The following is a 21,894-nucleotide window of genomic DNA, read 5'->3' on the forward strand; positions in this document are numbered from 1 at the left end:
GTCCGTTCATCACGATCTCAATTACGTACAACCGCGCGTGCGTGTCCACCCTTGTATAATACTTATAAAATCGGATATAAGTACAAAACTATAACCTTACGGGAACTTCCCTTGATTGTGTTTTCCCCGTACAACATAGCGACCGCACTTGTTCAAATCCGGCGCGAGGGGGTTCAACACAGGCCGGCTTCGAATTGTTTTTGTAGGAACATATGAGCTTCGAGACTGCGCATAGGAGCAATAACAATAACAGGATAGTTCTGACCTGATAGTTCTGAAAATGAAAAAAAAAGGAGATTTTTGCACTATTTAAATGTATTACTCGTTTTTCACGAGCTCAATCAGCCGACGTACACACAGCACTACTCACGTGGTAAAGTCACGTGACTGTTTTAGGCACGATTTTTGTCCCATGATGCTTTGCGGCGCATTCTGGTGGCGGCTGTTCGTAGAGTTGCGCGAACTCCCTGTGATGATGCGCTTTCTTACGGTAGAAATTGGATTAGGAAGCCTTTAAGCAGGTACTTCTTCTTGCATAAGCCTGCATCGCCAACTAATTCATTTATGCGGCCACTTTTTGTGTCGGCCGAAGCGATCAGCATGCAGCAAAGGAGTTAGTTGCGTGACGGACAACGGGGGGACTCGCGCAAATTTCTCGGCTATCACCACACCCAGAGGAGTAAAGGAAGCTTGAGAGTACGGCGTGAGGGTTGATTGGGTATCTGTGACGAGGTGTTCAGAACTAGGGTTTGTTTTTTTTTTTCTGTTTTCCTCATTTCTTCGAAAGGCTGGAGCACTTTGTGGATTGTACGGCGAACGTCTGTTGTGACTGTGGCACCACGGAGTCGTCGGAGTGACAAACTGGACGACGGGTGTTCAGAGGAGTCCGCGATCATGATGGCGTGTTGCATTAGTGAAGAAGCGAAAGAACAGAGAAGAATCAATCAAGAGATCGAGCGACAACTACGAAAGGATAAGCGTGATGCCCGGCGGGAGCTCAAGCTCCTTCTACTTGGTAAGTAGCACGGATTGCATGCTGCGCACGGATAAACTGAACTCGGAAATTACATGACAGGCTCTGTGTATGGGGCGGCCATGTTGATTTAGGCCTAAACGCTGGCCGGTACTAAGCCTATTACGGCGCCTCAAGCTCTAATATCTTCTCAAACTTTCGCACTAATCGCACCACGTATAGGACGCAGCCGTGTGAAGCAGCACCATGCACGTGAAAAGTGTAGTGGAACTCTACTAGGCACAGCCTGCTGTTACACCGGTGTGCTAGCTTGATAGTACTAGAAACGCTGCTCCGGCTACAGCAATCGCTAGAATGAACCGATTTGTTTTATTCCGGCGCTACTTGTTCGTTTTGAGGGACACAGACGCGGGTCAGGAGTGCTGCACGCCTCCGATTGCTGTGGCACGTTCGAGAACGCCTCCAATAAACTACGCACAGCGGTCACACCTCCCATGCGATTCGTTTTCAGCTCATTCCGGTTTGTCACTGTTCTTTTCCCACTTGCACATTGCGCGATTGTTCGGTACCGCTGTCCCGAAGCAGTCGAAGATAGGCCCAGTGGTTACACCTTGGAATGTATTTGCTAGCGTGCGATCTGCTGCAGTTCCGTGAACGTCGGCTTGTATGGAATAGCGGGAACTTGCGCCGGGTTGGCCAGTTAAGAAGCAGTGAGGCTACCAGAGAAATCGCTTTGTGTGTATTTCAACGGGGCATTGCTATTTTTGGGCTGAAATCCCTTCCTTGCTCCGGGCAGCACACGTGGGAGTTACGATATTCTTTTTTTTTTGTGTGTGTGTGCGTGTTTAGAAAAAAAGCACACGAGCCGGGGGCCGGCCACTGAAGTAGGCGTGGTGAGGCAGGCGGCGTCTTGGCAAGGCACGATCTCGTAAACAGCGCCGTTTGCACAACGCCAGCCAGCCGGACGTGGTCGCGGAAAAGAAAACAAGGCGTATAGGACGCAGCGCTGATCCTTGAGGTCAGAGGTTGTGGACAAGACCGCGAAAGCGTAACCTGAAAGGGTTCTGCAAGCGTGTTCGCTTATTATCGTTTCCTGGCGCGTGGTCGTAGGGGCGTAGTAAAGGCTGTCAAAACGTTGCGCCTGGCCTGGCCTACTTAAACGCAGAGACATGTCACGTTCGAGTTAAGGAACACTTCGTAAAAGTCCACATCTGTCCATAAATGTTTAATTGCATGTCTGGCATTTAGCTTGTCTTTAGGATTATCGTCGCATATGTATAAAAGAGCGTGGTCATGCTTAATTGTTTTGCCAATTAGTCGCATTCTGTTTGCTGCTGTGATCATATCAAACTATAGCAGCTAGTGCTCGTGGAAAAGTTCGCCAGTGACGACGCAGTTCGCATTATAGGATTTTTTGCAAGTTCAATGCACATTGGTTGAGCCTGTTATTTTTTCCATGTGGTGTTAGCTGACATTTCCAACTACAGAAAAAGAAAGTGCCAGATCTTACACATAAAGCAAAAGCGTTGAGGAGTTTTACCTTCTTTAGCACTGTCAAATTCAGTTGCTCTTCTTTAATATTGTACAGATCAGGCATCCTCAAAACAATAGCATGGTGCTAAGACAAAAGTGCGCCATTCTCTGTTTCAATGTTCCCATGGGTTTCCCCATTTCCTTTTGATGACAAGCATGAAATAGTAGACATTCATGAATATGACATTCTACCTAATAATAATCTATATTAGCAGAAACGTGGTACTCTAGATGGCTCGCAAGGCTTCAATAGAAAGGCTGAGGGTGGCATGTTAGAGCGTCTCATAGCCAGCCATCGAGAGCAGGAATTTTAAACACTTGAAATAACAATTGCAATACTGTATGCACTCAAAGCAAGCTTATAATGTATGTTACCGGTTTACAGGCAGTTCCGAGAGGGTATTGGGAAATGTGCATTGCTGTGGTGAAACGTCATCTTGCACTGGAAGTTTGCAAGTGGGTGGGAAATTGCGAAGCATCATGAAAGGCTGTATAATGATTTGAAACGTCAATTGGTAGGCTGCAAGTGCTTGTTTTTAATGCTTAGCATTGCATATTGCTTTTTTTTTTTACTCCCTGTAAACTCTAGGTTTCACATATAGAGCAGCAGGAGTGCCCAGCAAATGTTCTCCGTGCTTTAACAAGAACAGGCATAAAATGACTGGCAATGTGCAACACAAACGTGTGCTCCATTTCAGAGTTGGTATCTGGCACTGTAGAAGCTAGGACGAAATCTCACTGCTGGCACTCGTAACCTAAGTATAGTGTATCAGATATGTTAAGCAGAACAATACATAACGATGTGACACTAATTTGTTGCATTGCAACTTTAATATATGACTATAGGTATCTGTTAAGACAACTCAAAAGGAAAAGTAAAATCGGTTCGTCTTATAAGAAGTTTGTTTTGAACGGAATTGATCCACAGAACTCGAAACGTGCCATTCCTGGTGCGGCCAAATGTACAATATAATAAGCGAAATAGCATTAAAATCAAGACAGGTTGTAAAAGGACATATTTCTTAAATTTGCATGATACAAAGTGTTGCTTATGCACTCTTAAGTTACTTAGTAATTGTTGCTTGCCCCACCATGCAAATCTGTGCACAGTAAAGCAACGCTAACATTTCAATATCTAGTTTGCTCAAAAATTCTTCATTGCTCCCCTGTTGAAAAGAATGCGCCAAAGTATTCAGGGCATGATTAGCTATGTCCTGCAAAGCTGTTCTTGTGGCTCCTGAGCACTGTCCCTGCCTAGTTGCCAGCCTGCAGATGCACGTCAAGGACCTCCTCAATGATTGTTAATGTTGTCGGCCCTGCAGTTTTCCACGTCATCGTTGATGCTGATGTACCTGTTTGTCCACATAAATATCATCTGCTTCTCATGTAACTAGTTCAGTCACCTTCTCCAAGTTTGCCTATCCAGGCCTCTTGCAGGCCTGAGTACCAGACATTAGTGGCAGCTGCTCAAGTCCAGCTTAACCAAATTAGTGTTTGTGTTAGGCAGATATCTTTTTTTCGTTGGGTCTATGGGAAACTGATGAAATGTTCGCACATTGTTCCTCTTATGCGAAAATTTTGCTTAACTAAATAAATATAAACAGGAGCCTACTGCATATTAATAGATGGAAGATTCTGTATACCTAAACTGATATGTCATGAAATGCGCTGAGGATATGTTTGTGTGATAATGCTTCACGCGCAGTTTCCTCAGTGCACTGCCTACATTTGCAACCAAAACATAAGTGTGTCATACATTGCAAGCAAAAGTGGCATAAAGACATCGCATGGTTTGACATAAGTGGAAAAGTTCCATGCATTTTAGTACTGTAAAGTTTATTCCATAGGAGTCACTAATCTCAACCTTTCATCATCTAATGCCTGGATAGGTAAGTTTATGTGATCACATTACTTGCACTACTCTTGCAACTTTGTCTACTAAGTATGAAATTGGGTATAGCGTGATTTCTTTTATGCAAGGAAGTTTTTTTTTGTATGTGCGTGTTCCATAGATCAGTAATCACTGTTCGGAATGTCTGCATAATTTTTCATTGGTAAGTGCGTGCTTTTGTGTTGACATTCCTGTCTTGTGTGCAGGCACAGGCGAGTCGGGAAAAAGCACCTTCATCAAGCAGATGCGAATTATCCACGGCCACGGCTATAATGATGAGGACAAAAAGGGCTTCATCAAGCTTGTTTATCAAAATATCTTCATGGCCATGCAGAGCATGGTCAAGGCAAGGGAAATGCTGAAGATCCCTTTCCGTTCTCCAGAGAACCAGGTGAGGTATTAAGATCAATGAAAGCTGTGGGGGGGTTTATACATTATTGGAGCAAGGAGAGAGAAGTCACTTGATGTTTCTGGTGCTGGTGGGGGCCGTCTTGGACATTCCTTTATGGGTAAACAATCTCAGTATAAGGCACTGTTGTATTTGTGGACCTCGCTTAGACAGACTTTTGGTTTCACACTACAGCTGTGATCGCGGAAGAATCAAGTCATGTGCAGTATGATGCACTCTGGATCACTTCGCAGTTAGCATTCACACAGTGCAATCTGTTCGAATAGCACGAGAGCCGAGGACTTTCTGGTGATTTAGAGAACCTGTAATTCGCACTCACATTGGCGTGGGCCTGTTTGATCATGTGGCGATGCATCCATGCTCGACTCGGGCGGCATTCGCTGCCTGAGTTTACAGTGACAGCGCACGATGTGGGCGTGGTGGCGCAAGCCTCCGATTAGGTATCTGTCGCCAACAGTGATTGCATGACCATAGAGAAAAGTAGACGACAACGTGTAGGGCTTAACTCGCCCTACCTTGCTTCCCAAAGCATGGGCAATGGAGCAGACGCGGAATGCTGAATGTCTTCACTCATGGCTGTTAAGCTAACAGCGTGAGCTATGTAATTGTTTTACACATTTCAATTCAATGGCCGACTTGTACTGTGTTGAAGATGGTTTCTGCCAGACTAAAGTGTTTCACCATGAGCGCCTTTGGTATCACCGAAAATTTTGTTAATTTGGGATATTGTAAATTGCTTCAAGGCATCCTGAACCACCCCTCGGGCTTTGCGAAAAAACACATTCAGCGGATGGTACATGTTGCTGTGAAGATCTCAGTCAAGTTTTGCGCTCGTGCACGACGCGTGGGGCTCACAAGTGGAGCATGTAGTCACCTTTTTCTCGACCGCTCTCGTTTCAGAAGTAATTTTCTCACTCTTCTGTGTGCTTTATTTCGTCATAAAGCACATTCCCTTAGATCGCTGCTATTGGCTGATCGCTGACATTAGTCAAGAAGGGTGTTTGAATCAGTGCACTTCTTCCTACTGTTGCTGTGGATATTAATTGGCACAATTAACTAAACGGGCTGAGGTATAGTTGAAGTAAGCGAAAACTTCACTTTGTTTTCATGTGGATGACGCCCTTCCGGGCGAATCCAACTGTCGTCTGCTGACGCTCAGCCATGGCTCAGCAGCGCACAGAGCCAGCGCGCCCGCATGCGTTTGAACTATTTTTGACTGCACTGCCTTTTCGGCATCGCCGCCTTCGTACCTCGTTTGTTTCGAGTGGTTTTGAACGCCAGAAGTGGTCTTATACCTTCGAAGCTTATGATGCTCCGCTGTACCTCGTTTGTTTCGAGTGGTTTTGAATGCCAGAAGTGGTCTTATACCTTGCGAAGCTTATGATGCAGCGCTGCCGCTTAGTTCCAACGCCGCGGATCCCCTGCTGGTCAGTGTGCACACTGAGTATAATATGCAGGCATGGAGCACAGGATTCATTGGCAAGCTCTTAAGTGCGCTACCTATGTAACTACGCACACTGTTGAAACAAGCCGTGTACAGACGATGTTACAAACAGCGGTTTGGAGGACTAGTTGCATAGTTGCACCCACCCAGAAGCAACTGGAAATACCATGTTGCCAACAGCACCCAGCACCCGTCAAATTGCGCAAAAAGATGCAGCGAAAGGAGAAATACAACATTAAAGCCTTGTGACGTAACACCGTGGGTGAGGCATCGCCATAAGCTCCGCCTCCCTCCGTCGGAACGGAGGATGTTGAGGAGGAATGAGAGAGATAAATATTCCTTTCGTGATGTCTACGTCTTTTTAAAAAAATCTTTCGATTATACGTTCTGGGAGGTACAGGCGTGGCCACTGTTAGAGGTAACACGGAGCAGGTGTCCGCGCTCCGCATAGCGCCACGACGGGCGCCGCGTGAAGTATTGCGGCGCAAGCGCAATCAGTGCCAGAGGCGGAATTAGCTGCGCGTCATCTGCTACGGTTACTCCCACTTCACTGCAAGCGGTGAAACTTAGATTGCGCGCATGATTTGGAGTACACAAACCCTGTAGCAATGGTGTGTCAACAGGTAGTATACGAAATCAGTTATCAAAGCATGCAGTCATGCTGTACGCCTAGAATTTTCACTGCGCCTTTTACTTCTGAAAGGCCCCTTTTGTCACAGAGGGTCTATTTCAGAATTCGCATGCTAAGGAAGTAAAAAAATGACACGACAAACAAGGCATATTTATAAATCTCTGCTTCAGATTTATTATATGGTAAATACGAAGTCCAGACCACGGCTGCAAATTAAGCTTAGATGAAGGTCTCCTTCCTTTCGAGCACGAAGGCTACAGTCCTCCATGCTACAGTCTTTTGTACCAGAGCGCGTGTGGTGAAGTGGGAGGAACTGTTGCAGATGACGCGCAGCTAACTCCGCATCTGGTGCTGATTGTGCTTGCGCCGCAATACTTCGTGCGGCGCCCACTTGGTGGTCCGAGGAGCACGGCTACGTGTGCCGTGTTACCTCTAACAGTGGCCTCGCCTGTACAAAACTCGTCCCAAGGTGCTTTTGAGGCTTCGGAGAAAAGCGGTTCAGGGTCCCTTTCATGGCGTTCGAGTGAGTGCAGCTGGAATGTGTGATGTACAGGATATGCAATCTGAATGCTCTAATCACAATTCACTCTGCCATGTGACTACAACTTAAGCTCTGCATACCTGCCAAACCAAATTTTTTGTCATGTTTGCACATTTGAGCTCATTCTACGATTTTACTAGTTTGTTTTGTCAAATTTTATGAGACCTAAATTCGTTTCTCAAGAAAGTTCTACTTGTCAGTCTTATACCCTTAAAGCCCACCCACATGGAGCGATTTTCCGGCTAAAAAGCGGCGGCCGGCCTCCAGGTGCCGTCTGCCAGCGGCCAAAATGTAGCTATTCGCAGCCAATCAAAACAGGCTTGATATTGTTGCTGGTGGAAGCTGCAAACGCAGACATGCAACGCCGACCAATCAGGGCTCGACTGCATCTGACTTCCGGTTGAAATCATGGTGGTGGCTGCTGCCTGCGTTTCGTTGCATGTGTGTGCAGCCCAACAAAGGTACGCCGCCGTGTCGCCACCGAATGTTCGCTTTATGTGGGTCGGCCTTTAGAAGTCTTGCGATCGTAAAAGTACACCAGAAAGGTACCTGCTTCAAACAGGTTTGAGACAAGTTCCTGAAGCAGGCAAAATTGGCAAAAGCAAATTTGCCGAAAAAGTCGCTGTGATCTCAAAGCAGTCTTTTGCTTGTCGGTTTGTGCTGTTCTAAGTTTGCTTGTGTGCTGCGTCTAAAGGTAAATTGTCATTAATAAAGTGCATATGTGTCCCGCAAATGTGTTTGCTGAGGGCAAGCTAAAAATAAATGTGTGCTATCCCCTACATTCCCCCTTTTAGTGTTGCGTCCACAGGAGTTTTACGAATTTTAATGTGATCATGTCAGCAGGTGTGATAGTTGCGGTCGTTCCATCGTCATCATTCTGTAGTAGTGATTCCAGTGTCATCCCATTGTTATCATGCTTTTGTCGTCATTCTAGCATCATCATGCTATTCTAGTTACATCATCGTGTGTTTGTCACCCTGCTGGCTACCGTCTGTGATTTGCCAGTACTGGATATAATGCAAACCAAGGCAGCAGGTGAACCACATAAGCGTGAATATGAGCTTCAACGCCAACACGCCGTTGTCATTTCATCACCTACATGTCATTGTGATCATTCCTTTGTTGTCGTGTCATCATCCTTCTGCTGTCTTCACTCTGTAGTTGTTGCTGCATTGCCACATTGTTTTCGTCACGCCGCCATCGTCAAGTCGTCGTCATAGTTGCTGGCGTGGTTGTTTCATTGTCGTCATTTTGTCTTGGGGATTACACTGTCATTCCATTGTCATCATGCTGTTGTCATCATTTTAGCATCGGTGTCCTATTTTCTTCATGCTGTCGCTGTCATATCATCCCATTGTCCTGTTAGTGTTGTCACTCCGTTGTTGTCATGCTGCCATTATAGTTGTCATGCTATTGTTGTCACTGTGTCATGCCATCATGCTCGTTCTAATGTCATTGCTTCATTATTATGCAGTGGTCGTTCAGTCGTCAGTTTGTTGCAATTCCAGTGTCATTTTCGTCACACCGTCGTCATTGTTCCAGCGTTGTCATATTGTTATGCTGTTTTGTTTGTTTCACCATCCTCGTCATGTGTGGGATGCGCATGATCAAGTGCCACAAGTTTATATCAAGCGAGGCAGTTGACAGTGAAATCGTGCCCTGCTTGGTTGTGTTCTCCGTACTTGTATATGGTCTCTAAACAAGGGCAGCATTTTTTGCAAACACCAACGAAACTTTCGCATAACGTACATACTTCATGAGCAAGTCCCCCCCCCCCCCAAATTCTCACACTCAAAGTGGGGGTGCGCGTCTTGAATGAGGTCAGGCCTACAAGGTTACCTTGCATTACAATTGATGACAATAGCTTTCAGGTGGTCTGTCTCATTCCTGATAAGAGTTACAAATTGAAATTAGTGTGCTACTCTAAGCCGTCTCAGTGCTTGACCATATGGAAAGACTCATTGAAGGTGGAGGTATTCACTGTCAACTGCAGGCAATATATATATTGAGATAAGCTGTATAAAAATTAGTTTCGCCTGGTTTTGCCTGCTGTGGTAATCCAGTGGCTATGGCATTTTTTTTTTATGCACCAACTATTGCACCAACTGCAACTAGTGCACCAACTTGCACCAACTGGTGCAAGTTATGCACCAACTAGCCCCACAACGTGTTTTACGGCTATGGCATTGCATAGCTGAGTTGAAGGTTGCAGGCTTGATCCCGGTTGTAGCGGCTGCATTTCAATGTGGGGAAAATGCAGAAACACTCACGTACTGAGATTTAGGTGCATATTAAAGACCCCAGATGGTCAAAATTAATGTGTAGTCCCCGGACTATGGCATGCTTCATAATCAGCTTGTGGTTTTGACATGTAGAATCTCAGAATTTTTATGCCTGGTGTTAGGCTGCAGCGTTGCCTTTGTTGGTGCTTGCTGCAAATAAATTCAGATTCAAAGACTTCTTAAAAAGAAGTACATTCTTAGAGTAGTGAATGCTGAACTGTAGCCAGTTTGATGCAACTGTCTGATTCCTGTGCTTTGAGGAAAACATTTGCTCTATTGCTTACTGCCACTTTAATCTTCCCTTTTAACTATTTCTTCATCTTTTTCTGCAGGAAAATGCAAACCTGGTGATGTCCGTAGACTACGAAACAGTCACGACCTTTGAGAAGCCCTACGTGGATGCTATCAAGCAGCTTTGGGCTGATGATGGCATCCAGGAGTGCTACGATAGGCGCCGCGAGTACCAGCTGACAGATTCTGCCAAATAGTAAGTTTCTGATTTGTCTATTTTTGTTAATGTTATAAGAGGTGCACTACTAGTAAGATCACATTGATTGCCTGTGATGCTGTATTAAAATGGCTTGCAGAGCTTGTAAGCATGTCGATACAGCTTTCTTGAACCTGCAATAGGTAAATTACACTGTAGTCAGCATGCGCACAGCTACCCTGCCAGCACAGTGAGAACAGTAGTCCTCTTTACTTTGCCTCTGAGAAGGCGACATGTTCCATGCAGCATAATGCAAATGCTGACTGGTAATTCAGACTTGACGGTGTCTGCCAAAATTGCTGAATTATCGGCAGTCTGAAATACCGGTGGGGCCCAAAAATAAGTGAGTATTCAACAAATCTCAAAAAGAGGTGTGCCATACTTGTGGATCGTTAATTTCGGAGATACCCTCAGTTTCATGAGCCTATAGCGCAAGACACATTGGTATTCTTGGAAACTGTATTCTTGGTACAGTGCCAAGTGTGCTAACTCATCACAGTGCAAAAACACTACTACCTGTTGACATCTCCAGTACTAGCCACTCAAAATGTTGCGAAAATGGAAATATCTTTCAAAAGTGATTTTCCAAGACCGAAAGAGTGGGTGAAAACTTTATTGAGCTCTAGTAATTGTGTTCTGGGGTTGGGGCAGATTCTTCAGGGGAGTCTTCCTCCTTGTGTCTTCCCCGGAGGTCGTCACCTGCTGCTTTGTCCATATTCTATCGTAATGGTCTGCGGCCCTCAGTCCAGGGCTCTGCTGGCTTCTGCTGTCCTTCGTGCATGCTGCACTAGGCCTAGCTGGTCTTTGCAGTGGCTGCTGAACAGCAGTTCCTCCCATTGCTCTGCACTTGGGTGTGATACAATTGGGGCTAAGTCAGTTTGTTGACGTGCCCTTGTTATATGGTATAATGTGGGTTTCTCATTGCGCCATGGACATTTATCCTTATATAGTGTCGGGTTAGTTGTCTCCATGCGACAGCTTCTCCCTTGCTAAGGGACTTGTGTGGCAGGGGTACAGCTTCCTGCTGCCTGTGTAACTGTCTAAAATGGCCGAATACTCTAGGGGTACAGGCGTGGGTTCTTCGAGGCTGTTGACGTTGGACACTCACTCGGTAATTAGTGTACTCTCAAGCTAGCCTGTCCGCCTTTCGGTTCCCTGCCACCTCCGTGTGTTCTGGTACCTATACGATCTTGTATGCGATCACTTCATGTGGTTCTGTGCCTGTTGTTGTGTTTCACAGTCTGCTGAGCAGAGTATGCAGAGTGCTTGGTGACTGATTCTGCCATGCAAGTAGTTGCGGCAGTCTGTTTGAGAGTCCGAAAGTATTGTTAGCGACTGCCCGATTTGATAGCCCTCCGCTGCTGCTAGAGCAACAGCCACTCCTTCAGCCTCGACTACCGTGCGTGTTGTAGCGAAACGCTGGTTCTCTCTCATAGCGCCGAGTCGACCATCGTTGCTACTACATTCTTGGCTCCATTTTGTCTGGTGTTAATGGCTGCGTCCACATACACCATTGTCTTTTGGGGAGCGTATGTTTTCTGGAGGTATTCAGCCCTTGCCTCTCTGCAACCTTCATGGAGGTTGGGGTCCATGTTCCTTGAGATTGGTGCTATTTTAAGTGTGCTGGTGGTACTCCTCAAGGATAGCTTCGGTCCTCAAGCTTTCCCATATCTGCTCAATGCAGCCAAATCTCTAGAGTGTTGCTCGGCCCGTGGCTTTCTGTTGTAGTCTGCACATTTGGGCCGTGAGTTGTGCTTCTCTTAGTTGTGCGAACATGTTCTGCAGTCTCAGGGCTGGGAGTTTTTTTGGTTGAGGTGTTTTGGAGTAGTCAGCGTGCAGTTCTACGCACCCTTGCATATTATCAAAGCTGCCTGTTAAATTTTGCTCTTGATGTAGCTGTGGTACGGGAGGCTGTATGTCATTCAGCTGACCACCAGACTTCTAACTAGCTTGAGTGTGTCTTCTCGCAAGCCATGCCATCTGTTCAAGACTCACGGGATCATGTGTGCGACTTGTAGTGTTGATGCCTTTAGTTGCGTAAGGGTGTTGGAACAGTGCTGGTTTGACTGTAACCGCATCCCTGCAATTGTGTGTGTGTAGCGTATTCTTTGGCTTTTGCCGTGATCTCGGCGATCTTGAGCCTGAGTTTTCTGTCATACTTTTGCTTCCTCCATCTCCTTGTGAGGCTGCACCTAGCTTCCCAGAGTTTAAAGAAGCTGTCCGTCCACCTCGAGCGTTTGTGCTGTTCAGTTTACCTTCTGGGTGTATCTGTCTCACGTCTCCTTTATCATGTTTCCCCATGCCTCTAGCGTTTGTATGCCGGGCTGGTTGCTATCGCACGCATCTTGGGATGCATTCCAGTTCGTTATCATTGCCCCGCCCATCTGGCGCCTCATCCTGTCTGAGGTTACCCGTGTTTTGAGTATGTGCTTTCTCCCTAATGTTTTCACTGTGTTTTTGCTTGCATATGGTGCTCTTGATTTAAATGAACTGTTCCTACAATTGTGCTTGCATCTGCTGTATTCGTTGCCTCATTTGCTGCATCATCTGCTGCATTTGGGGTTGTATTTCTTGCTTGAGATTCGAACTATCTTCTTCGCTCATTTGCAGCGATGACTCTATTTGTGGGATGTTCTGTCACAGAGGGCTAAGGGACCTCAGTTCTCGCTGCGGCTCTCAGACTGTGTTCGTGAGCTCCTTAATTCTGCATTCTAGCTCACTTTGCTTGATGCGGGCAATTTCTAGTGCGTGCCTGAGTGGCTTTTTCTCCGCGTCCTTCTGTTCAAGAGCGCAGTTATTTCCGTTGTGTGTGTTGTTATTACCCAAGTGTGGAGCATTGTCGGAAGCAACTGCACTCAAGCTTACCTTGCTGCCACCCTCTTGGGCACATCTTGGTTTCTTCTGCTGCGGCTTGTTTCCTTGCTGCTACTGGTTCCCTCCGTTTGTCAGGGTGGGAGGTGACAACGGTGGGAACAAGCGGGATCGCGAATGGGACCTCGAGCAGCTCTGCTATGTCTCCCCCTCTGAACTGAACCAACGTGGCTGTCTGCCGCGGATATCGTGGCTGCGACCCCTGTTGTTGCATCTGCTGCTGTTGCTGTGATCGTTGTTGGTGGTGGTGGCGAGCCTGGCTTGCTGGTTTCTGACTTTCTTGAGTCGGTCGCAGCAGTCCTTTAGCCCGGTAGGGCGGGCCTCGCCATGGACTACGCATTTGGGAGTGCAGGAATGTTTTGTTGGCGGCTTCTGCATTGTGCACTGGCTGCACACACGAGCATTTGGTGTGGGGCACACGTCTGAACGATGTCCCTGTCGGACGCATACGTAGCACACTTGCCTCGTTGTTCAATGGGTAGCATGTTGTTTTGCCTCCGTAGTAGATGACATACTTCGGTACGATGAGCCCATCGAAAGTGATGACGGCCGTATTGGTTTTCCCCAGCATTCGAGTCTGGAGTATGGTCACTCCCTGGGTTCGGACTCCTAGATGTGTCTTGAGCTTCTCGGGCGACTTTCCCAGGTCTATGCCGTGAATCACGCTGTGTAGAATGGCTTCCGGGGCTGCCACATAGGCGTTCATTTTGTAGGCCTGTCCCATGAAGTTGAGGCTTGCGATGCGCCTCACAAGCTGTGCGGCTTGGTCGTTTGGGGTGCTTAAGATTATGATGTTTGATCCCATGCAAAGCCTTATTATTAGGTCCTCGTCCTTGCATTGGTGGCCGCACGCCTCGATGACAGCGCAGGCTACTTGGTGCGTCTTGAGCAATCTCACCACCAGCCCTTTTTGAGTCGTATGATGAATTTGTAGTTTCGGGGTAGCGGTGGCATCCTCTGCCTAGGCTTGCACTGCTGTCTCGATTTACTGTCGTTGCCGGCGGTGGCTAGGCCTCCATTGGTTGGGTTGCTTTTGCTGAGTTTTCTCTGCAAAGATTATTTTAAGGGGCCGGGCCGATTCCCGTCGCATTCCGTCTTCCTTGCTTCTTCTGGCGTTTGGTCTGAACCAATTCCCAGCTTGCGCCATTGTAGGGGCGTGGCAGCTTTGGCGTGACATGGCAAACAACAGCCTCGAAAATATGAAGGGCCTACACTCACCTGTGGGTGTCCACATACAGTTCTCACACCAATTTTCTGGACCCCGCGGGGGACCGAAAGATGGTCTGAAAGTCTGAAAAATTGAACAGTTCAAAAAGTTTGTTCAGCCCCCCCCCCCCCCAAAAAAAAACAAAAACAAAAGGTATTTATTACGCTCGGAGTGGTTTAAAAAATACCCAATAATGTCCTGCCTCATACTGCGGTTGGAGGTGATCAGATTTGCTTGGATTTCTGCAAGAGTGACATCTCCATATACAGTCGACAAGAGCATCACCGCATTGGCGATCTTCACCATGGAGATCGAAGAAATGAGCCACATTTCTTCACACCATCTGGCTCTCGTGAAGGCACAGGAGGTGGTGCCAAGCTCACAAATGCGAAACCGCACAAACACGCACACAGAGGTGGCAACGCCTCCGAGATACACTTTCTCTGTGGACAAAACATGTGCAGAACGGCGACCGAAACCAAAAAAGCTCGGCTCTCGCACCTAGTGATTATAGCGATAGTACTGACCGAAAAAAAAAAAAATAATCATAAAGAAGTGTCATCCCATGGAGCATTTTGTCAGCCAAGGAAGAGTGGGCATGGCTTCTGAGACTACTGGAGGATGGCACACACTCTCTATTGATGGCCCTTTTTTTCACCAAACATCACTCGAGTGCAGCTAGTAAAACTATCAGTGACCTTCCAAGTATTGCAATTCCTTCGAAGGTAAAGCAATGGATGGCTTGGACAGACAGTTATCTCCTAAACTATCAGTCATCTCTGCCTCAATAATTTCATGCATCACTTGGCAGTTGCTTCTCCTGATGATGGTGCATGATAGAGTGGCACGCAGCTAGATTTTTCACCAGCGTCTGCTCTTTGGCTGGAATTGGAAACAGCACTAGGATCATCACTAGATGTGCGCTTAAAGCTTTTTGTCATGTCATACCAACACGCTCGAACAGCCACATTATTGAACTATTGATAGCATGCACCTCCTATCTTGGAGGCTGTAGAGCGGGCCACTGGAAACCAAGCCAGCATGAAATCCAACACGGTGGCCTCGCAGTCTCTTATCATAGGTTGAAACGAGCGATATAGTCCGAAAATAGAATTTTCAGGCCTAAATTCATTTGCAGAAATGCATTAGCGATTTGTGAACCCTGATGCCGTATTTATGAAGTCCGGAATATCCATAAAGTCCGAATTTTCGAAGTCTGAAAAATCATTCAGCAACTGTATTTCCTGGTAGGCAGTGCAACACAGAGGGGAGACAAGCGTGCACCACTGCTGTTATTGGCAGAGTCAAGTAAGTCGCGCTTGTTTGCTTTCGCACGTGAATTTATTTGTTTTCGAAATTATCAGTGTCGAGCAATTAGTTGAGGGGGCTCTCACATGCGCAGCTGAGTGCATACGCAGCCACGCACCTTGCTTTTAAGGCAAGCTGCCGTGTGTGCAAAGAGTGGGCATGCTGAAATGGTGCAGCATCATGTAAGCTGTCTTCCGCACATGTAATATTGAAGGTTGCATAATCCCGAGTTTCGGTGACCTGTTGGAGTGAGAGGCAGACGAAGCATTTGCTCCCTGCTGCCGGCGCTTTTCATAGCGTTGTCCCAGTGAGGACGACGCTATCAGCTGCGGGGGCGGAGTGCACGCGAAAGTGTGGCTGGCTTTGCTTAATTCGTACCGCCTGTGTGACAATATTGTCGACGTGGCATGAAAACGTATCATTCATTGCAGACTCCCAAATTCATAAAAATGAGTTGTTTTCTCATTCAAATTTGCTTTTTTCGATTGCCCTATAATTTAGAAAATTCTGTGGCCCCTTTTCGTGTAAGAAAAATCATTTGTCGACTGTACTTATTTGCATAAAAGGTCGAATTTCAATACAACAATATTTCTATATAATGAAGCAAATTGCTGATTTTACCAACATAGTTATATTGAGGTTTAACTTCATAACGAGTTATTGGTTATAATGACCATATGTCATGGCACTTATGATTCTCAGACCCAGCCTATTGAAGCTACGTCCAGATATAACGAATTTCTTCAAAAGCGACATACTGTTTTAACGAACTCTTCAAACCCAGATGTACTAAAATGTGAGCGCGTGCGAAGTTCCGAAGCACAGAAGCGCGTCGTCCGCTCCAGTCCGACTCCGTTGAAGATAGGGTTGCCATGATGAGCGAGCACTGTATGTGGATTTCAGACGCCGCAAGGCGAACCATGTTAGGGTATTTATGCTTTCAAGTCTACAACATGCTTCAGGGTGAGGCAGTACAGCATATGGCGGCCGTGGCCTCTGTGATGGCACTGGTGCACGCCAGTGCTATCTCAGGTTGTGGGATTCTCACCCGTGCTCTTGGGACAAAGGAACGACAACACAACCACAAGGACATTTATTGCACCGTTCATAGATCAATGCCTGCTAGCCAAGTGGCTATCCACAAAACATGCCGATGGGCGCGCGACAAATCGCGGAAGTCCGACTCACCGCGACCGGTTAGCGAGCGAATATGTTTGCCCCATGCTGGATCCCTACGCCTGGTCGTTTGCACGTACGGTCACATGAACGGTGGCGTGTTCGAAAGAGCCCTCGCGAGACGGTCTCGCAGTTGCATGGATCGGTGCATGCACGGAAAGTCCGCGCCGCTTGCCAAATCCGAACCAAAGAGGAAGAGCCTTCTCCTTTCCGCGCCCAAGTAACCCCGCCGTTAGGTGGCGTTAGCAGCGCCACACTCACGCCATCTCTCGTGCTGCGCTTCAACAAAACAGACTGCTGTGGGCATCAGGCCACGCGGCGAAGCCGAATTAGGAGACAGGAGCTATGCGGGAAGACAGCATATCAGGGGACGCGTGACAGTCGTGCATCCCCATAAGTTGTGTAATATATGAAGTAATTCCGTAGAAAGGGTCGCACCTCTAACGGCACTGCAGAATGCGGGAAATGAGACTGACCACATTACTTGTGCAGCTTCTGCAGCATTGCCTGCTATGTGTGAAACGGAGTTCAGGCAAGCTTTTTCAAAGTGCCTCTCAGCTTGCAGGGCATCCGATTTCGTTCCTGCTTAGTGCTACAGAACACTCTGCAAACACAAATTAACCGCTATTAGCGCCGATACTATGGGCCCGTGAATCGCACAGCAATTAGTCTTGTGTGGCGCTATTGTGATAGTCTTTTTCTCGAGAGCTACAGAAGTGCAGATGATGCTTTGAAGGAATAGGGGCAGAGATGTGCACTCGCTGCCAGACAACTCTAGTTCAGCCTGTCTGGCATCTCATGCCCAGGGCCACCCAATGAAAACATTGTGTACCATTAACAATTTCTTGTGGAACATGTGTTGGACCAGAATACTTAACATAGCAGCATGGTGATCTGCTCTTGCTGATAGTGAATGAAGGCAGTCTTCCCGAGCCATCCATATTTGCAGCAAGGAAAACACATACATTGCTCTAGCCAGGCTTGGAAGAGAGCTAGTTGGTAATCTATGAGTACACATTGATGATTCTTGCTCCATGGCATGACTAAACAATGTCGTTTTGTTGGCATTGAATAATTTTGCAACATGAGGACTAATTGTGGCCCCATTAGGATAAGCACACTTCCATGGCCAGAACACGGTGAAGCGTTCAATGTATCGAGTGTGCCAGGTAATGGGAGTTGGATACACCTTTACAGCAGTGCTATACTTTTGTTGTGGATTTCCCAGGGGATGTTATGACTATTCAATATAGACAATTATTCGGTACGTCTTGGTTTGATGTATATATGTCTAAAGGTCTTATACAATCGCCATCGTCAGCCTGGTTGCGCCCACTGCAGGGCAAAGGCCTCTCCCATACTTCTTTAACTACCCCGGTCATGTACTAGTGTGTCATGTACTACTAATTGTGGCCATGTTGTCCCTGCAAACTTCTTAATCTCATCCGCCCACCTAACTTTCTGCTGCCCTCTGCTATGCTTCCCTTCCCTTGGAATCCATTCCGTAACTCTTTAATGACCATCGGTTATCTTCCCTACTCATTACGTGTCCTGCCCACCCCCATTTCTTTTTCTTGATTTCAACTAAGATATCATTAACTTGCGTTTGTTCCCTCACCCAATCTGCCCTTTTCTTATCCCTTACGTTACACCTATCATACAATCTCATACACCTTATACAATCACCAACTGATGATTCAGACATGCTCAGTTGTTCGGACAACTTTGCGGGAATCGCCATTTGCCCCATAGACAGACATAATGTGCAGTAGAACTCTGCTATGTCCCTATGTTCCATATGTTTTTCTGAGTATTAGGTCACTAAATCCCAATCCCAGCGGAGGGTTCATATAATTCCCTTTTATACGGTGTCCATTTCCGCAACGTTCCCACTTTGTGTGTAGCAACTTTGGCTTTAACTACAAGAAAAATACACAGTGTGTTGTCTATGGCCTCTTAACAGCCAAAAGAAATGTCGAGCAAATAACTGTTTTTAAGAGTTCATTTAACATTATTTTAGGAGCTCACAGAAAATAATTTTGACATAAAAGGCATTTTGAAACCAAGAAGCCATGCCCACAAATATGGGCACAGGTTGCATAAACATCGCATGAGCTGCTTGCAGCCATTTTCTTTTTTAACAACCACGTCAGCCGACATACGGTGCCTTCCTTTGAAAGCAGGGTAAACCATGATGCAGGCTGATAAAGGTGCACAATTTTAATGTCCTGGAATTGTTAGGTGAGGTACACTTGGCTTAAGAAAAGGTGCCCGTAAATGTGGACGCAGGTAGCAAAATGATAGATTTGCGAGGACGCTCAGACATTTTTTTTTTAACTGTCCGCATCAGCTGAGATATGCTGTCGTGGAAACTGAGTAAATCATGGGGAAGGTGCTGAAAGACCTGCGATTTTAATGTCTCGCAGCTTTTCGCTCAGTAACTAACGTTAGAAAAAGCGGCCACAACTGTGAACACTGGTAGGGAAGAGGATAACATAAAAAACCCAAAGGAAAAGCTAGCCACCCTAGCTGTGCACTTCCGACCACCATCAATGTGTGCCTTTGATGGACACGGTCGCAGCTGAAACTTCCAAAATTTCGAACACCTTACACCTCACTGTTCAATATTCTGACTCTGCCTGCACGACTGCATGTCAATTTGGCCACAGAATCAAGCAAAAATAGCAACATTTTAGGCTTATGCCTTCTCGAAACTGGGGAAGCCTAACTGATCGAGTAGTTACTAACCGCATCTAAACTGCAGGACAAGCCAAGCCACTAAGTGTTGAAAGACCGCATTGGCTGCACTTATTTTTCGTGTAAGTTCTGCAAGTCCACTCTTTGTCATTTATGCAACGACGAGGGTGGTGATTAAGTGAAGTAAGCATCAGAAAAATGACTGTGGTGAAGAAATTTGCAATCATTTGGCTATTGCAGCCCAGTTGACTTGTGTTATGTTGCCAGGGGTGAATATTTCGTGCATGCATTGACTGTACCTTCGTCTATCTGAAGCAACAGTGTGACAATGGTTGAAATATGGACCGACCAGGTTGCAGGCAAGCGTATGTGTGCGCAGCAACACATTGACAAACTGAGGCCATATTCTCAGACACTCACTTTTGAAGATACTACTTTCAATTTCTTAGCACTGCACGTGTCGGCAGGCGACAGCGATCCTGGTACTGTGATAAGACAACATGCACGGCACTGGTAGTAAATGCCGATGCATCTGGTGTTAGCCACACGAAACCTTGCCAAAGTGAATGCATCCTAGAAAGTGATCATCCTAGAATATGACACCTTTTTTTGGCCCCTAGTGGAATAGGTCACGCGTTCTCTGCTGAATCCTATACTTCGGACTCCCAATTACTCAGAATTTCGGGCAGTCCCCGTTGAGTCTGAGTTAGCTGTTGGCGACTGTAAATCCTTTAGAGGCTGAGCTGTGCATAGTATCTCTTTAAGAGCACAGTTGTGGGAAATCGGGGTGTCTACCAACCAGGAAAACCGGCAATTCTCAGGGATCTTGAATAGTCTAAAAATACTCAGGGAATTTTGGCTTCTATCAAGGAAAATTAGCTGTAATTTTATTGAAAGGGGATGAAAGTCACTCTAGTGCTGGCTCAAGTAACAGAGGAATCGTAACGAATCGCCTTTAACGCCGTGTCATCGGCTGGAGGAGTTATCATTGTACATTCAACGATCGATTTTTGGGACATGCCCGATAATTCGGACGGCTTCGGGGCACCAGCACGTGCCCCATAGAGTGAATGCATAAGAACGTATGGAATTTCAGACGCAAGGACCCTTTGCCGTTCGATTTTGCGGGCTTTTTGGCCGTGATCACAGGTCCAAAACGGCATTAATCAAAGCCACCACTGCTGCCAATTTATCTCGCCGCCTCAAACTGGTGCTCTTGCACGCAGATCCGCTGGCAGCCGTAGCTACCACTGCGGCAACGCTAGGCCTAGCTCCTTGGAAAGCATGGCCCATTTAATTATGCCAGTTTCCGAAAGTAAGCTTTACTCAATACAGCAGTGTTACACGGTGAAGCATACGTGAAGCATTGTGGTGGAGCTTAAGTGGTGGAAGGTGCAATTGTCACGAGACCCAGTATGTATTCCTTAATTATACACGCATGCACCCGCCACCTCCTGTTCCAGTGTGAGCATCAACATGCGTAATAAGTGTATTGGCAGGTCTTCAGAGCTTTTCGGATGTGCCTGTGGCGATTTGAGCCCATAAGGGCAGTAAAACACGTTCATTCATTTTTAGAGTGAACTGTAGTAGCACCGGGAATGGCCTACGGGGCACTGCTTGCGTGACGTCAGGGCACGGACTCGCTCCTGTCGTCTGCTGCAGTTTGGGCGGTGTCCGGGCGCATTTTGCAGCCTTTCCAATTGTTCACCCAAGTTCCCTATGTTTGCATATTTATGACGGTCTCCTCAAATATGTTTTTACTATGTCTTCTTTTGTGAAAATTAATTTAAGGAGCTTATTTCCTAGACGACTTATTTCTCAATGGTGCCAGCCGAAGAAGCTTGGACCAGCCCATTGCAAGTTTTTCATGCGTGGATCTGCACTTTCCAGTGGTAGCTAAAGCGAATAATAAAAGCATAATCACAAGAACAGTACACAAGAATCCAGTTAGGATATCATGCCTGCTGTGATGCAACAAGCATCTCACAAAGGCTGGCGATATATGACTTCCACAACATTTACCTTGATTTTTATCCGCTAAAACATGTTTGCTCATGAGCAGTTCATGGTAAAATATCGAATTTCACACTTCTTCACAGCAACGTATGGCAGTAACACGATAATTCAACTCTGCAGTTTAGGTTCTACCCGCACCAATTGCTTGCACCAATTAATTTTAAGCAGTCGCAATCTGAAGTAAAAGTAATTGAGGCTTACAGCTGTTTGCAGCATACAGAAAAGAATGTACCAATATTTATTGCCTTTTCCCTGCTACATGTTCAACACTTACAATTTACTGGTGTCTTTTGATTCAGGAACAGACATGACGAATCTGTAATGTGAACTGACACAGGCTGCTCAGCCCAAATGTTTGAGTGAACTGTCTTTTGGACTGTTTGGCTGCAGCCAAAAAGAAGCCGAAGCCTCACTCATTAATAGTGTTG

At 46.4% G+C, this 21,894-nt stretch overlaps 1 protein-coding gene across 4 annotated transcripts in view; it reads left to right on the top strand.

Moving 5' to 3' along the window:
* The first annotated feature begins 423 nt into the window (after positions 1–423).
* The window catches only part of Galphaq (G protein alpha q subunit), a 67,647-nt gene continuing 46,176 nt past the window's right edge, over positions 424–21,894 (top strand). For all 4 annotated transcript variants that reach the window (XR_012828410.1, XM_075691917.1, XM_075691918.1 and 1 more), the window contains exons 1-3: positions 424–1,015; positions 4,604–4,788; positions 10,037–10,191. Coding sequence is in view for 3 of the 4 variants with exons in the window: in XM_075691917.1 (XP_075548032.1) it covers positions 895–1,015; positions 4,604–4,788; positions 10,037–10,191 (461 nt within the window). In the remaining variant the exon portion in view is untranslated. The remainder of the gene's footprint in view (positions 1,016–4,603; positions 4,789–10,036; positions 10,192–21,894) is intronic.

The sequence above is a fragment of the Dermacentor variabilis genome, chromosome 5 (genome assembly GCF_050947875.1).
Source record: "Dermacentor variabilis isolate Ectoservices chromosome 5, ASM5094787v1, whole genome shotgun sequence".
Lineage (NCBI taxonomy): Eukaryota > Metazoa > Arthropoda > Arachnida > Ixodida > Ixodidae > Dermacentor > Dermacentor variabilis.